Below are 18,326 nucleotides of genomic sequence, written 5' to 3'. Positions count from 1 at the left end.
TTGTTGGGTTTTTAGATTGAAGTTCTATAATATCAAATTTGCAATAAATTTGTCATCAACAGAGTAATTGTTTAAATACCCACTTGGATGTAATCAAACACTATTTGTAAAAATTTTCACTTTGTGCAATTATCTTAGGTTTCTATATTCAAATTTTTGGTTTTGACCTGTACGCAACAAGTTAAAAAACCTTTAAGAACCTTTGGTGAAAACTGAGCATATTTTGTGTCTTATATACTTGGTGGGTTTCGATTTGGAGTGACACTACAATCTTAACGACTTTGAATGATTGATATTTCCTCATATATTACCATGTCCTAAATTATTACTACGCGATATGAAAAGGCACTGGGGACCAGTTCCCCTTTGGCAGTCACATGTGGATACGTCTATCAGCGCATCTGACCACTTACCAGTTAGTTATGTTTTCTCACCTAGTACATCTTCGAACTACAAACCTGATCTGCCCAGTGGAAGAAAATGGCATCAGAAAGTTATATGGGATAAAATTAATACCCCCTTGTACCAGAATGTATTTGACGATATTTTAGCAAGAATTTGCGTCCCTTACAATCTACTTCATAAATCTTCTTCAGATGCAGCAAGTGATAAACAAGTACTGATCAATATATACTGTAGCGAAATAGTTCATGCCCTGCAGTGTGCGGAAAAGGCTGCAGTACCGATTTGTTGTGTTTGGATTGGCTTGGAAATACCCAACTGGACTGATAATTCGGATCTTGTAAATGCGTGTGCGGACGCGAAATTCTGGTTAAGAATGTGGATAGATAATGACCGACCAAGGCATGGAATAGTGAACTCCATCCGTTTATATACTAAGCGAAGATTCGCAAAAACCCTCGCTATACATCGAGCTATGATTATTGAATGTGATAGTAAATATATAAAGCAAGAACCCGATCGCATGCGGAAATTCCTAAAAAAGAAGAAACGTAAAGAATCAGTTGATGTTCTGCCCAGTGAGAGGGATTGGGTTAAATATTTTTCGCACGAGTTTTCATCGCCTAATGCTGATCTGGAAAATAAATTTTCTATTGAGCTCGATGCGAGTCTTGCGGAATGTGAACGGGAAGTTGGTTTTGTTGTTTCTAATTCGTCAGTCAGTGAGGCACTCTCGAAACTGAAGAATAAGTTGTCGAGGGGGGTAGATAACCTGTGCGGATTGCATCTGCAAGCGGGAAGTCAGAACCTTGTCGAGCACCTTTGTCTCCTGTACCAAATGATTTTTAGTGCTGGAATTGTTCGAGACCTATTCTGCACGGGTGTTATTACTCCTGTACTAAAAAAGGAAAAGACGGGGGGCAATGTTCTTCTTGCCTCCCTATAGCTGTCGCGCCTGTACTGTGCAAATTATTTGAATTACTTGTTGTAAATAGGCTTAGTGCTACATGTAACACGCCGGATAACCAATTTGGTTTCAAGAAGAAAATGAGTAGAGAACACGCGCATTATTTTATTGCTAATTTGTTGATTGACGCCCATGATTCAAATGAGACTTTGTATTTTGCCGGTCACGATGTCAACCGCTCGTTTCACTCCGGTGTGCACCCTCAGATATTGTTGGCTCGGAAGCGTGGTGTGGATAAGTCTATTCTACGCGCACTGAGGAATATGTATAGTAACTTAAAAGCGCGTGTAAATGTACCGTGTGTTAATGCTTTAACCCTATCTTCTAGTCTTAAACCCGTAGAGAAGGGAATACGCCAAGCAGCACTTACTTCACCACCGCTATTCAATCATAGTATTATTTCATCGCAAGAACCGGTTCAGTCTACATGAATCTTTAGAGGTCGCAATGTTTCGCTGATCGATTATGCCGGCGAAATTTTGAACGCGAGTAGAACACTTATAGGCATCGAAGAGACTTTCCGTGTTTTGAGTAAGGAATACGGTAACATAGGTCTTTCTTTAAATCCCCAGAAGAGTGAAGTTCTCGTATATAATAGCCGCGTTAAAGATAGTGTACCAGTTGATGTTATTTTGGGAATTTATACGATTAAGTCTTCGTCTAAGATTATATACCTCGGCCTTCCAATATGTAGTGATCTTAAAAAAACCCGCGATTGCCTTGTTTCGTTGTTCGCTGTAAACACACGCAGAGCTTATGGAATTCTCGTTTCAATGAAGTGCCACTTTAACCATTTTCTACTTGCAAGGGTGTATAATGCTTTTGTTTTACCACATGTGCTAGCCCTATCTCCGCTTTGGAAAATATTTACCTCGTCTGATCGCCGCAATATTAGGTCTATTTTCTACAGACATGGCAAGTATCTGCTTCGTCTTCCAGTTTGGATGAGGAATTCAAATATATCTCTGAAGTATGGTATAGCCGACCCGCTTATAGCTGTACTGAATCGCCGTGCTCGATTTGCAAAGGCGTTTGACCCAAGCCTCTCTTCATTATATGTCGCAATAACTTAAATTTGTCTTTTTTGTTTGTCGTAGGAATGTTCTTAATCTTGTTTTTCTGTAGTTGAGTTTTCTTCGGATATTTTGTGGTTATTTGATGTTATTTTTTTTTCTTTCCTTGTACTCCATTTACAACATTTTGTATGTTTAATAATGGGTAAAAAATAATAAATAATAATAATACAGCATGGTCATTCCCTATCTCAACCATTATACAAAGCCGGACTGAGATGCAAGTGCTCGGGAGAACATTTAAACAAGTATAAACATAAGCGATATCCGATTTTTCCACGGGTAGACAGGTCAAATTTCTCTTGGAACTCAAAACTTGGCTTCGCCTTTGTAGCACCATGTTTTAAAGAATATAATTTTAAATCAATTTATTCCAATACATATATAAAAATCGGTAATTAGTACTGGAATGTTATTATTAGATGTTTTTAGGAATTACAAGTAGGTTTCGAACTCAAGTTGGTTTCAAAGGGATTTTGAGAGTTTTTTGAAAATACGCGTTCCAGGGTAATATACACTGGACCACTGATGGCAGATTAAATGGGAGGAGCTGTTTGTATGCGCTGAGGATGTAGTAGCCAAAAATCTCTAAGCCACGATCTAACTGTTATATTATTTATATACGGTGCAGGGGACTAACGAAATCATGATGAGGGGATGGAGAAACTGGGAGCATGAGATCCGTATGAATGAAGGACGCCTCCCACACAATGCATGGTGTTGGACCCTACTTGGTCTTTGAAGGAGGGGAAGACAGCGCAACTGAGTAGGTCTGTCCATGGGAAAAGAGGCACCAAGTCTTAATACTACCCTGGATGAGGTCTGGTCCCTGGCACGAGATCGGCTCAATCGCAGGTTTACCCTTGTTGTCTAACGCGGCTTTAGGCGTGGAAAGACCCAAGTCTAAACAAGCAAGAACCATCTCAGAAATAGATAAATTGATCATTATCTCTGCCTGGGAGAAGACTGACAGATAACTGTCCATAAACTAATTGTTGAAGTACTAAACACTGTTTAGTACTTCTTAGTACACTGTTTAGTACTGAAGTACTAAAAGTAGAAATACTAAACACTAAAACTGCCATTTGATATTAGAGGAAACAATTTAGAAACCACTAGAACAAAAAATAAGGACACAATAATTCTAAAAAGACATTTAGCTCCACCTTATTTATCGCAAAAAACTATGGATGCACAAAAAAATCAATTGTAATCAGTAGCGTTTTTGATACTTAGAAATAATTTTATTACTTGTAGTTCATGATCGCAGTAATATCCTGGTGCATTAGGTCAACCAATCAGATTTTCTAGTTAAGCGTCAGTGTGCCGGACACGATACTTGCTGAACTCTGGAGCAGACTGAATGGTAGTTTTAAGTCAAGCTACATTTTCCTTCTGTAAGCTAATATTTGAATACATCTTTAGTCGTTTTCAGATCCTTACTATAACGGCTCAAGACCATGCGCGAGCTCCCCAACAAAGTTGAGGTATATACGTTAAAACACAGAAAAAACAGCCCTGAAGAACTCAATTTTTTTTTAATGATGTGACATCACTTTATGACCCCTAAATTGTTTTGACGGTATGCTAGCAATTAAGAGCCCATTCAAAACCCCCAAATCTTTGAAGAAGTTTTTTCCTTTTTTTGTTATTACAAAGACAGGATTTCAAAAACGTTGCATCTTGTGTTGCTCCCAAGACCCTCTGTCAAAATAAATTGAGAATATCAAAACTTGAAATTGTAGTTTTGAGGTTTTCATAGCCGCAACCCTTTCCCCCTTAAAAACACCTCTAATATGCAGCATTTGACATTTGGGATGTTGACATCTGTATCGTAATGTCCTCTGAAAAATAAATTAGTATTTCACTTTGTTTAGGGAACTTGTAAACCAAATGTGCCTTTCCAAGGGTTTAATTCTCCACCTACTCAAAGATTTTAAAAGTGATGGTCAAGAACCTCCTAACCCAACTTTCAATAAGGCTTAAGTCTCAGTGCAGAGGAATTAAAACCATCAAATAAGTAAATGAAATTAGAAATGTATTGAACTGCCAGTAAATTCACACGAACTGAAAGAAAACAGACACAATTTAAACGACGAAGTTTGCCAATAATAATCGTGAATTCAGAGCTTGCACAAAGAAAACTTGGCTAAAGTCGCATTCAAAATTTGACTAGCTGTCGATCATAGTCACGTTTGAGAGTTCTCCATTGGACCACTCATCAGGAACTGGCATTTCTGGCTTTTCTTCATTTCTCTGAAAGAAATTAGAAGGTAATGACAAGACACTAAACTAGGACGAAAAACTGTCTTCTTTAGATTAAAAAGCAGGGTGATGACGAGGCAGTAGCCTTCATAATTTCTGTCTGTTTTGAATTATATACATTTTTATGTTAACTGATGATGCTTGGTTGTTTTCTTATGTATTACTGACAATCCTTTCTTTATACCACTGACAGCTATTTGCATGCTGCCATGATTAGTAAAAATATGCATGTCAATAAACGAGGCTATTGCATTATATGCATTTTATAGATGATTAAAAATCCCTATCTGGTTTTTATATGCCTCTTAATTCATAAGAAAAAGACCATTGACTTCTTGACTACCAGAAAATGCACTCCAAGAAACTGGTTTTTCTTCTTACCCATTTTAATGAAGCCATCTAGTGTAGCAATTCATCTATATCTTTTTTAATTTGCATTATAAGTTCCATTAAACCGTTCCTGCTAGTATCAGGTAAGTAAAGGGAAGCCCATGTCCATAGCAATTGAAACTCTAAAAATAGAAATTTGAAACAACGTATATTAAACGAATCTACCTTTCATGCTCACTCCAAATACGTAATGGTTATTGAGTTTAGAAATCTACCTCAACAATTAGAAATACAATTATACAATTTAATAGAAGGAGAGGAGGCTCTAAGAAGTGGGTTGTTGATACAAAATATATTATTAAATTTAGCACATTTGACCTTTGAACTGAATTTTTGGCCAACTATCAACAAAAACGGTGTTTTCGGATTTTATGTTTTAAGTAAAAAGGAATCACATCCCATAAAGGTTTACTTGCGGCTGAGGCAGCGGCATATCCCTACTTATATATGTTAATTTCTGCTCTATCTAAATCTAAGTCACTCTTTATTTATATAAAAACAAGTTTATATTCGATTTTTGTACGTTTATTTAAATATTTTATCATAAAATACAATAGTATTAAAAAAGTATAATAAAAAGTATTTTATATAGAAGTATATAAAAAAGTATATACAAGACAAAGAAAGGCTTAAGTAGATCTTTGCCGTACGGATCCACGTCTAGTGGATATTAAAACTTGCTCAAATGACAGCTTAAGCTCTTGGCCCATAAGACGAGCCACTCCAATTACAGGAAAGCCTCAAAGGTGACCATCCCCTTTGGAAGTAGTGGCTGTTGACTTATTCGGGCAGCACTTCATACAAAAGCCTTGAAAATAGTAGCCCAATGCACGGGCGGGATCTTGAAAAAAAGGAAAGCAAACAAATTCTTTTACAAATATGAACGCTATGTTTGAGCCTCTTTTCAACGATGCCATTGTAGACTCTTGCAAACTGGTGTGACTGACAAGTGGGAAGGGCTGATAGTTAAATATCCATTAACGCATCAAACATTCTCCAGTATCTTTCAAGTCTTTTAAATTATTTGGAGTTGAATAATTCGCCTTTCTTAGGCCCATCGTATGTAACCATAGCTTTGTCCTAATTTACATGAGTCTAGAATATCTCAAACTATAGTCTTTGCAGAACTTTCATTGTATCACGGATATGAAATACCATTTCATTTTTTTATTTTTCATTTATCGTAATCTGCAGTCTCTGGCTCGGTAACGATAGGGATGAAAACTCATAGTCTTTTAACGGTAAGAAGATAGTAAAACTTGAGGAAAGTTCCTCCGCACTGTGAAGAATGTGCAACAATATTTCAGAAAGAAAATTTTGTTTTTTTCAACCCCACTAAAAAGAAAAAACAAAAAGGAAAACGAAACTGACCTGAATAATGTCCTCAGAGCTAATACCCCTCAGTAAGAACTAATGTCACAGTTAAACTTTTAAGGATCGAGGCCAGATCTATTTCTTGTGTAGGAGGAGAATAGGGGGGGGGGGGGTAAATTTTTGTCATCAGAATATCTAGCAAAAGGCCAAGAGCAAGTGTCCTAGTTATACCTTTAGGGGTCCATAGCTATTTTGACTTAAGCAAGGCCCCATACCATTATCATCACGACAACCAAACTAATAGGCTGTCGGATTTCAACCAAAAATTGGGTAAGTTAAAAGTAAGCGTCCCAGTTGTGCATGTTCGGTATTCACACCCGATAAAATATATGTAGGGAAGGCGGTTACTGAATTCTGGTCATCAAGAAATTTATCTAACAGAGTTGTCGGATCTTAACGAACTTACAATTAAAAAACAAGTTTTGTAAACTGAAAGTAAGGAGCAGGATTAAAATTTAAAACGAACAGAAATTATTACGAATATGAGGGGGGGGGGGGGTCACCCCCTCCTCCATATCTCGCTCTTTACGCTAAAGTTTGACTTTTTGTTCCAGTTATTTAAGAATGACCCATGAAACACACGAGCCGTTTAGTTAGAATAATGAGCTTTTTTTAAGTTCTAAAAAAAAAAATTGCATAAAGAGCGAGGTATTGAGGAAGGGGCAAACCCCTCATATTCGTAATAATTTGAATTCGTTTAAGTTTTAATGCTGCTCCTTACTTTCAGTTGAAAAAACTAATTTTTTAATTATAATTTCTGATCGTCTTTTAAATAATGCAAGGAAATTCAACTCCCCCTCCATGGAAAATCCCTTCCCTCACAAAAAATTCCTCCGTAGGCAGATCCTCCCACATAACCCCCTCCCCTCTGCCTGAAATCCCCCCCCCCTCCGAAAAGTATCTGTGTACTTTCCAGTAGCCAATACTATATGTAAACAATGAGCTGAGTTAATTGCTTGAACCTCTTCCCCCGGGGGTTGTGGGGGTCAGGTCATCCTAAAAGACATAGTTGTTAAATCTATCGACTATGCATAAAAAAAATGGCAATCTCAAAATTTTGATCAGAAGAGTTTTGGGAAAAAATGGGCGTTGCAGTGGGGCCAGCAGGCCTAGAATATTTTTGATCCCTTAAAAAGAGTACTGGAACTATTTACTTCCGATCAAATGAGTCCTACTCACGACCTTCTAGGATAATTGGTTCGATACGATCAACCCTGAAAAAAAAAAAAAAAAAAAAAAAAAAAAAAAAAAAAAACGCATCCGTGATCTTGTTTCTGGCAAAAGCTACAAAATTCCACATTTTTTTATATAGCAGCTTGAAACATCTACGGTAAGGTTCTCTGATGGTGCGATTTTGATTAAGATCAATTGATGTTTTGGGGGTGTTTCCCCTTTTTCAAAAATTGGGCAATTTTTCTCAGGCTCGTAACTTTTGATGGGTAACATTAAACTTAAATGAATCTTATATATTCTGAATGAGCATCAAAATTTGATTCTTTCGATATATCCATTGTTACCAAAAACTGTGTCTTTTAGTTTCGGTTACTATTGAGCCGCATCGCTCCTTACTTACAGTTCGTTACGACGAACTGATTGACTTAAGGGAAGTTAGAGCTAATGTCCTAATTAGAACTTTCGGGGATCAGGATCTAACTTAATTATGTGGAGGAGCGAAGGAGGTCCCAACTCTGTTAGAAGTAGCCTATGATCTGTTTGTTTTTTGCCTCTAGAAAGTCAAGGAGAGATTCAACTTTCAACCTATGGAGGAGGAAGAAAGACAACCCTGTTCCCGTTTCGCAATTCTTGTACTCAGTTTTGAACTAGATCTTAAAGCGAAAACATCTTTTTGACTAGCTTGAATTTGATTCTTTGAGCTTGAAAATATAATTAATTCATTGATTACAAAAGTTTCACAATACTCTGTTACAGATTAAAGTATCACGTGACTTTTTCGTTGTACGCGATCGGATACTGCTATTTTTCGGAATGACTCATTGAACTAATTGTACGGTACCACCAACAGATACAAACTATTTGTATTTTTGAAGCTAATTTACTAATTAAATGTGGGCTAGTAAAGTAGATGGCTGAATTCGCCGTTCATAAGCTGACATTAGCTAGGTATTGGGGCTACCCTGAATGGTCTGTACGCGCCGTTGAAGTGATAAATTCGAAAAGAAATGATAAAACTAGAAATCAAAATTATTTGGTTTTTACTATTGTACACAAGATACCCAGTTCGTTAATGAAACCAACTTTGTATCTTGAATGCAATAAAGCTGAGGCAACAAAAAACTGCAAATAGGTGTAAAGACCGTTAGAAAAACTAGCGCCGAAACCAGATCAATTATATTTACTATTTACCATTTATAAAGAGATATGCGAAGACAAGCTTAAAGGACACGCGTCAGAAAATACCAATTTACAGAACGTTTCGGTATCAACCGCTCTTATTACCAGGATTAAAGTTACAGAACAAGAAATCCAGCCCGTCATGGAAGACCTTACTCAGAAAAATGATTTGAGACTAGATGAAAAACTGGCAGCTTACAGAGGCAAACAATCCTTTTCTAAGGACGCAGTTAGTGCAACAAAAACGCAAAGATCGTCGATTGCAAGTGAAGTTCGCAGACCAGATGACCACTGGCTTGGAAAAAAGGGAGGAGCTTTTGCAATTTATATCAATACGAAAATTCCTGCTTTTCAGATAAAGGTACCTGTGCTTGATGATTATGATGAGATTCTTTGGGTATTTGCAAAGCCCAAGCGCCTGCCCTCCCATTATAATGGTATAGCTGTTTGTGTTTTTTATTATTCGCCAGGACAAGATGTCAGTTCTCAAAAAGCTTTCCGGGAAAAACTTCAATTAAGCGCTGACTACGTACTGGGTAAATACCCCATGGGTGGTATGTTCCTACTTGGTGATGCTAACGAACTACGACTTGAGTCTTTGGAAGCAGGATTAGGTCTAAAACAGTTAGTTAATTGCCTAATTAACTAGTTAATTAGTCTTGCCTGGTTAATTAGTCTTGCAACAAGAAATTAAGAGTTATCCTAAGTGCTGTGTTAACTTTAATATTCAACAAGATTACAATGTCAGGCCAGTATCCGCGAAATTGGAAAAGTGGATTCACAACCCCTATCCCCAAAAAAGAGCCCCCTGTGATTTTACTGGTGTGCGGCCTATTATGATGACACCTATTTTTAGCATGATTTATGAAAGTTTCATCGCTGGGTGGCTGAAAACTTTTATTCTGCATAAAATTGACGCTCAGCAATTCAGTAATATTCCTAAGAGTTCAACAAGCCATTACTTAGTTAGTTTGCTTGATAAGATTTTAAACCATCTGAGGTTGACGCTGGGTCAACCTCATCGCGATTGACCAAAAGAAAGCATTTGACCTGATCTGCCATAGAACCCTTATCCACAAGCTATTGACAAATTTTAACGTTGACGTATATTTGATAAGAATAATTGCAAATTTTCTTTCAGGTAGAAGTAAAAAAACTAAGTATAAATCAGCCTATTCTGATCCCCAGCCAATTTACTGTGGAGCTCCCCAGGGAACAATTTTATGCCCTCTACTTTTTTTGGTTATGGTTAACGAGTTGGCAAATGATGAGTCGGATCGCTTTAAATTCGTTGATGATCTATCCGTACTGGAGCTGGGTGAAAAGAATGTTTCAAGTGAAGCAAACAGAATAATGGCGAGTTTATCACGCCAAGCTGAGGAGGGCAAAATGATCGTCAATCGTGAAAAATCGCTCGTATTAACTTTTTCTTTTTTGAGGGACTGTTCATTCCTTGCTTTACAGAATGTTTCAGGCATCATGGATATCAAACTCTTGGGAATATATCTCACACATGACCTGGAGTGGGATAAACAGACACAGGAGATGATCAAACGGGCAAACCTGGGTATCCTTTCTTTAAAACTCCTTGCTCGTCATGGTGTTCCAACCCCTCCCCCCCACCTGTTGCGTATTTTTCTTACATTTGTCAGACCGCTGGTAGAATATGCTTGTCCCGTTTGACATTACGGGGTGACTTCAGACCAGAAGGACCGCCTGGAAAGGATCCAGTACCGACCTCTTCTGGTAGTGTCAAAATCTCCCAAAGTCCCTTATTGCTTTTTTTTTGAAACAATTTTCACTTAAACTCTATCGACACGCCCTGATGAATTGTGTTTAAAATTTGGTGTCGGTATTTTGGAAAATCCACGGCTTCGTGAAATCCTCCCCCCTGAGCATCTCCCTTCGCGCCAAAGGCACTCGCGAAATGTAGCTCAACCAGTACCAAATATTTAGCCGGTACCGGCACGGCATATGTGGTATGCAAGTAGTTTTGTTCCCTCGTTCGTCAAGATTTTTAATTCTGCACCCACTAGTCAATAATTGTATATATTTATTTTCTTTAGTTCATTATTCTTTTTATTCGCTTGACTGTGTTTAGTTTGAAACTATGATATTTCGAATCAATGTTTTTGCAGGACGATGGCTATGGCTGTGATTTTCATATGTTCTGTGTCTTACTATGACAAAAACTGCCGCTGATCGGCATGACCGTTTTTATGGCGTTTGAAAATAAAATCGTTATTTTTTTTTCATTAGTTTTTTATTTCAAGTCGAGATTTTTTTTTTCAAATGAACTACAGCATTTAAAAAACAGTGCTCCTTTATTGAGCAGTGGATGAACGTGACTGAGTAAAAGCTTGATGAGTATGAGCGAGAATTAAGATTAAATAGTACCATGTTCAATGGGGCTGAACAAACTTCCAAAAGTAACTTGAAGTCAGTAGTCCTTGAAATTATAACAAATAAAATGGAGCTTGAAATATCTAATCAAAGATCAAAGTGAGAGGATTCAAGCTAGACAAACCTACTAATCGACAGGAAGTAATTGCTATTGTGCTGGTAACATTCAAGTCTAAAGACCATGCTTCTAAATTTTCAATGGAAAGCCGAAATTAGCTCGCACTGGTATTTTTGTATGTTTGGAAAACCTGACGAAATGAAGACATGATGTTCTGAAGCTAGTACGGGATAAATATGGGAATAAGAAAGTATGGTCTAGTCAAAGCCGGATCTGTCTACTTTTCGCGAGTGATTCGCTTCCCTGTCATTAACGGTCTATCGACGATGTTGCTTAATAATGTGCGCTAAAAGTTGATATGATTTCTTTGATTATTTTTTTTTCTCTTTTTTTGTTTATTTCTCTTTTATTTTTCTTCACTTATACTTTGCGTTCGCCCTGTGTTCCATGTTTATTCTTCTTCCTCTTTTTTCTTGTCTGTTCTGAGGTGTTAATTTTCTTTTGTTCCTCATTGTGGAAAATGATGATCTTTGGTCTAAATCACTCTAGTCTTCAGGATTATTTATCGAGAGCTATTGTCGGTGATGATGATAAACTAACTGTTGAGCTAAAGCGTATGAAAGAATGACTATATTCGGTTGCCGTCTGATAATGATATAAATGAATGATGTTATTGTCGGTGATGATGATAAACTGACTGTTGAGCTAAAGCGCAATTAAAGAGTTACTATATTCGGTTGCCGTTTGATAATGATATAAATGAAGAGAGTCTGTGACTTTGATCTTGGAATGTCCGAATTACCACGAGTTACCTGGCTATTTTGGAATTAACTGAAGAATTTTCTACTTGCTTGGACATTGCAGGATAGTGTGAAAAATTTGTAAATTCTAGCGAGTCTTTCTCTCTGTACTCATCTCTAGGTTATGATTTTTGCTTCAAGAACCAAGTGGTGGTTGATGGTTGGGGTATTGGCTGCCTTGTGAAGAGTAAGTTGAATTATAATGAAAGGGATGATCTTATCAAATGGATAGAGGGTCAGGTTGAAGCTTTTATTATTGCGATTAAATTTGAAGGTAAAAAGGAATAAAGTTAATATGGTGTATAAGTTGTTTAGTCCTAACTTGATTGGGACGATGTTATGGGAGGAACGAGTCATATTGCCAAGGGTGTTTTTTAACTTGAACCTGCTTAACTTGTCTAGTCATAACCTTGACTTTTGGAATGAATCATCTCTACTCTCTTGTGAGTAGTGCCACTAAAGGCTAGTTCTTTTCCATTTATTTTAGGAGAGGACATATCAAAAGTTAAATCTTTCGCAAGCACCTCCAAACTTATTGAAATTTGCATACTATATAAAAATCTAAAACGTCGGGCTTTATACTTTCCCCCAATTCTTGCTTTCCAAATTTTATTTAACCATGGACACTAATAATTCCCATTGTTCAGATGAGTTATGGTTCCTTTTTGGACTTACGTAAAGTATTACAAATTACAAGTGCACGATTTGGCCCAAATGGGGGTAAATTTTCACCACAAAAAAATTATAAGACAGTTGTTGAGTTGAAGGCATCGGAAAAGTTCATAAAATCTACAAGTTTCATAGAGCATACCTCTAAGCCGTTGTGAGTTGCTTCTGTATGCAAATCACCATGAAGTCTATGATTTATTTATTCTATGAAAATTAAAACTAATTATTAAGTAAATTAGAATTTTTTCCATTGAAGTTTCACCAACATGGATTAACTAAACAGTGCGGTATCCCTCGGCCATCTACTCTCTACGCACAAATCTAACGTTCCTTCTATGGTAATTCATTAGAATACAACACATATAGTCATACATGGCTGATAAAGGTCAGTTTTTATTTGTCAAATGGCTATCAAAACACTCCACCTTAAAATTATACCTTTCTCACTCTAGCTCAAACTTCATATATTTCAGCAAGTACAACTAATTGAGTAAATTATCTTTCGAAACATTGCAACAAAAAAGGTGGACAACTCTAAATATGTATTGGTTTCCGAAGTTCAAAGTTAGACTTTAGTGTAAAGAGCAGGGATTAAGGCAAGCGCCCCCTAAAGTATAGCGCAAATTCTGTTCGTTTTAAGGTTTAGCGTCACTCTTTATTATCATGTTATACAACTTATCTTTTTTTATTTGTTTAATGTAATAAATCTAAAAAAGAATAAATAAACAATATATGCCCTTCAGGCTAAAAATGACAGGTTAAACATAGATTGTTCTTATGGATATTTGTTTCCCTTTTGTGATTAGTGGCAATGACCTTATACCGTTTATTGCCTTGATTTCAATCATGTTTCTCTCTTGACTTGACGTTTTCAACCATTAAATTTCCGGCATACTACATGCGACCTTTGGACGTTTACACCAAACACAAAACAGTTTAGATCACAAACAGAAAAATTACTTACCGCATTATGCCAAAATAATACCAATTATTTAAAAGTGCAAGTAAACATAGTTACAGTATTCATATTACTTGCTTTTGGATCATGCACAAGGGAAAAAACCAATAAGTATGGTTAGCTTAGCTATTCAAACGAAAGTAAACGAGTTGCAATGAATCAAACGTATGTTAACTAGGAGATTACAGTGCAATTGAGATGCATGATAGTGACAGCATTCAAAAGACGGCAGTACCTGTAATTTACACGTTTGTTAATATTCCACAAGATTCTTCACCTTCTGCGTCCTCATTCTGTTTATCATTACTTTTTTCCACCACATCATAATTCCCTAGGGGAGGATTTGAGTTTTCTGGATGCATTTCCTCTTTTTGTTTCAATTCCTCTTCAAGTCGTTTAGCTTCCTCCTCCTTTCTCTTAGCCTCTTCCCGCGCCTTTTTAATTTCTAGGGCTCTTTGTCTTTGTGCTGCAATTTCCTTCTTCCGCTGCGCCTTCGCCATTTCTAATTCTTGTTGCTTCTCACGCTCTACTTTTTTTAGATCTACATCAAGGTTCACCCCACGTTGCTTATCATCCCACCAGCCACATGACCAAGAATTGTTTCCACATGCCTTCAGACCAAAACAATTAATGATTTGGAGGTTCAGTATGAAAGTAAATCAAGTCTAGAACACTAAGTGACGACATTTTATCTTTCGAAGTTAAGCAGACCGAAAATTAAGACCAATTTGTTATAAACAGGACAATTTTCTATCGTAAAAGCTGAGCCCAATAAACAGCCAGGTGTAAGGTTTCGAAAAATTTAATATTTTTAGAATACTTCAGGAGCTGATTGGACGTCATGACCAAGTCACGAACTGGAACTTAGACTTTGCACAAACTCTCCATTTAATAAGTTTAAGAGGAACACCATAGATTATAAGTTTTTGATCAAGCTTTCAAAAGCGTAACTTTTTCCGGAATAGACAGAAACCACAGGTGCTCATCTGTTTGGTAAGAAAAAACATAATTGTACAAAAATCAATATTTATCCCAGAGTTTAGTAGCTTATTCTGTCTCATCAAAATATAAATGCTAATCAAAGACTAGCTTTTTTGGATATGAATGCTGCCATGATGTATGGGAGAACGGTTAGGAAATATAAAAAAAAAAAAAAAAACTAAATAGCGAGAAAATCAGCAAAAACTGCATTAGTATTAAACTATATTTATTCCGCTTAAATTTCATTGACATTCATTTTCTGTTTTTGATTAATAGAAGTAACATCCTACTAATTAAATAAAAATTTGGGATAGACTTAAACATGCCAACATATACAAATATATTGAAGACAGTAGGGATGGTTTGATGACTTGAACAGTTTTAAGAAATTCCCCGATAAGTGCTGGTAGTTCTAGCTCAAAAAAAAAAGAAGCGGAAATTTAGACAGGAAATAAAAAACTTGAGGCGAGGGGCACTGAAAATTCGATTCCCTCGCCTTGGCCTGGGTGCATTTTAAGACATGATGGTTACACTTATTCAGATAGAAAATTCCTAGCAGGTAAACATCGTAAAAGACTTTCAGAATGGTTACTCCAGCAATGTTTGTAGATTGAGTTGATTAACATCCTCTCTAAATGAAGCGAAGAAGGAAAAGAAACGAATCGAACATGAACATTTGTGAGAAGCAGGGCTTTACCCAAAGATTGTGGGTAGCTTGTGAGAGTAGGACGGGTACTAGTGTCGACAAAAACAAAATGGCAACACCATCTAGCATTTGGTGACATTTTGCATTGTTTTAGCGTAATAACAAAAATAATTATTTTATTAATTATTATAAAAATAATTGGTGTAACTAGGGTAATAATAAGTGTCTGATCTCAGTTTCTAACAGAAAAACAATTACAGAGGTTGAACAATGCCAAATATCACCAGACACTAGATGGCGTCGATAGTTTTTTTCTGTCAACACAAGCGCCAGTTTCCACAATTTTAAGTTACCCATACTCTTCAGGCTCTACCCAACGGAAGTTGATTTTCATTTATGTCCCAGTGTTCAATTTATTCCATAAATATAAGCATTTTACGGTTAAGCATTGGCTAAAAAGGCTAACAAGATAGTCCCATAGTACCCCCTACTACCAGTGGTCTTGGTGACGGGAATATCAAGGGTATCAAAAGAAATTCATATTAAAATATTTTAAAGCCAGACTTACAAGTTTATCTTGTTCCGCCATTTTCCTGAAGATGTTGGAATAAAGCTGTTTCTCTCTTTGTGTCAGTTCCTTGATTTTGGCCTTACAAATTGCAATCTGATTAAGCGCAGCCTTGTTGTTCGGGTCTTTTGAAACAATCTTTTCAAAATCTCTAAGGGCAAGTTCGGGCTCGGCCAGAGCAGAATGAGCCTATAAAGACAGAGAATGAAAGAAAACGAAAGAGAAAAAAATTCTTAAAAAGGTGAGGACCCAGTTAAAAGCAGATCCAAATAACCGAGATTGATAGCTTAGGAATTGTTGTGCTACAATAATAAAGCTATCACAAATGGATTTTGTGCCCGAAATAGGGCCTAAGAAGGCAGATAAACTTGAGAATTGTTGTACTGCATTAATAAAACTTTCGCAAGTAGATCTTGTACCTAAATTAAGTACCAAGAAGGCGCTTTGAGTGCTTAGCTCCCCCCTCCTCCAGAACAGTAAATTTTAATTTATTCAGAAAAGTGGACAAACTAGGACTTTGAGGAATATATCTACACCCTATATTACGGGGTGGAAAGGTGTTTACAAGTTTCTGCCCTCACCTCTTCCTAGCTAGAAGACATTGACGTCTTCAGAGTTTGGAAAACACTTGTGTTACATGTAGCATACGTCCACACTATTATAGTTGCAAGCAAAAAATGAATGGGGGTGATAACTTCGAAGATGTTTTCCCAGAACCCTCTCTGGGCCATGGGTCCATTCCTCAGAGCTTTATTAACAAAGTACCCTAAAATTCATGACCAGTAACGGATCTGCATGTTACTAGTGATGGAAGGATGAAACGGCATAAAAGTTAGAGTTCTTCAGAGGATTCGAATCAAATCAGAAATCGAATGAATTTTCCCTCGACTCTCGGAACGCTTAGCCTGTGTAAATCAGCTTTTATATAAAGAATAAAGTTGCATCTTTTTCTTCAAATAAAGCTGTTACTTTATGTCGCTGAGACTGGATAATCCAATTTATATGAAGTGATTTTTAATTGCAACAACGCTGCTTAGTTGGCAGCCTTATTATGAAGCAGGTCAAGTGAATAAATAAGACAATCTTCGCTACTGCTTCATGATAGTTGTTTTACGTCATTTTGACTTCTTTTTTTTTATTAGGACTCCTTGAGAGAGTTTAGTTACAACGTTGATCTTTGTTTGAGCACATTATTAATTTGTCTTGAGGTTTGCCCAGTGAATTTTTTTTCCTTCCATTAGTTAAGAAAGTTCCCTTTCCTCAACCTATCAATAAGCCAACGTAATATTCGTATTCAGTGCTGTGGTAATACAAGAGTAATTTTCTTATTTATCTTGACCATAATCGGGATTTTTTTTCGACTAGAATAAAGATTCAGAGAACTAAGACCCACTACGTACACAAGATTTTATCTCAGTTGGGGCATGCATCCATAAATGAGGCCCAATAATTTCAAAGAATAAGAAATTACATGAATTTCTAAGAATAAGAAATTATTCTTATATAATTCTAAAGAATAAGAAATTACATGAAAAATATTACAAACTGGAGGAAGTCAAATTGGCAGAAATCTCAACATTATACAGGCCACTTGCCTGGATATCCTCTTCCTATCTCCCAAATTAAATATTAACAAGCCAAATATAAATTTTGTTATTCTGATAAACGAGTTACAGAAGAGAGAAGCCATAAATAAACCAGTTATAGAAGCAATTATTACACAAATTTCGCGTCTGTGCACGAACTAAAGCTGTTTATGTTAGAACTTGGGAATATTCATTTCCCAATATTCTCATTGAAGACTGTTTAGAGCTTCATTTTTTGTTTGATTTTATTTTTGTTGTTTCTAGAACTTCATGACATATGACATTAACACACGTAGTTACTATTCTTGATTTTCGTCGATTATCGTTATTTAACTAATACTAAACGTATGCTTTGGGACCAAATCCAAAAGAAATTTCTAAGTGTTTATATTTATCTCAAGTTTTTCATTTATTTCCATCGTTCTGTATTTTTCGTATTTGATCCACAAAGTAAATCACTGGATTAAAACACATTTAGACTCCACACAAGGAAACCTGAAGATAGTAACATCGTGAAGGTATAATCTGTCGAGTTCCTTGCTCGAGATGGCCCTTATTGGGCTACAAATTTTTATTTTATCGAATCAATAGACGAACAAGATGGGTCTCTTTGAGTGGACCACATTGCTTATTCACTTTTGACAAGGTTCTTTGCTTTTAAGTTTTTAAGCCAAAAATATGGACAAATCAAATGATTGATAATCGTCTCCTGTGTTACACTATTGTTATATCCAGACTTAATTAGGATAACTTAAAGTCTAGTGATTATTGTCGATACAATATAATACTAATACAAAAAAAAAAAAAAAAAAAAAAAAAAAAAAAAAAAAAAAA

The 18,326-nt window shown here is 36.3% G+C and overlaps 1 protein-coding gene across 2 annotated transcripts in view; it reads right to left on the bottom strand.

Moving 5' to 3' along the window:
* Positions 1-4,463: 4,463 nt before the first annotated feature.
* LOC148955474 (peptidyl-prolyl cis-trans isomerase FKBP4-like) overlaps positions 4,464-18,326 on the bottom strand; it is a 60,622-nt gene continuing 46,759 nt past the window's right edge. The window contains exons 7-9 of one of the 2 annotated variants that reach the window (XM_089102375.1): positions 15,907-16,095; positions 13,947-14,322; positions 4,464-4,698 (exon numbers count right to left, since the gene is read on the bottom strand). In XM_089102375.1, the coding sequence (XP_088958501.1) occupies positions 13,954-14,322; positions 15,907-16,095 (558 nt within the window). In that variant the 3' untranslated portion in view covers positions 4,464-4,698; positions 13,947-13,953. The remainder of the gene's footprint in view (positions 4,699-13,946; positions 14,323-15,906; positions 16,096-18,326) is intronic. The other variant, XM_089102380.1, reaches the window with a different exon arrangement.

The sequence above is a fragment of the Artemia sp. Qi Xiang Cuo genome, chromosome 2, assembly GCF_049724085.1.
Source record: "Artemia sp. Qi Xiang Cuo chromosome 2, ASM4972408v1, whole genome shotgun sequence".
NCBI classification, from domain to species: domain Eukaryota; kingdom Metazoa; phylum Arthropoda; class Branchiopoda; order Anostraca; family Artemiidae; genus Artemia; species Artemia sp. Qi Xiang Cuo.
The sequence above is the reverse complement of the archived record's forward strand: the minus strand, read 5'-3'. Positions and strand labels throughout refer to the sequence as shown.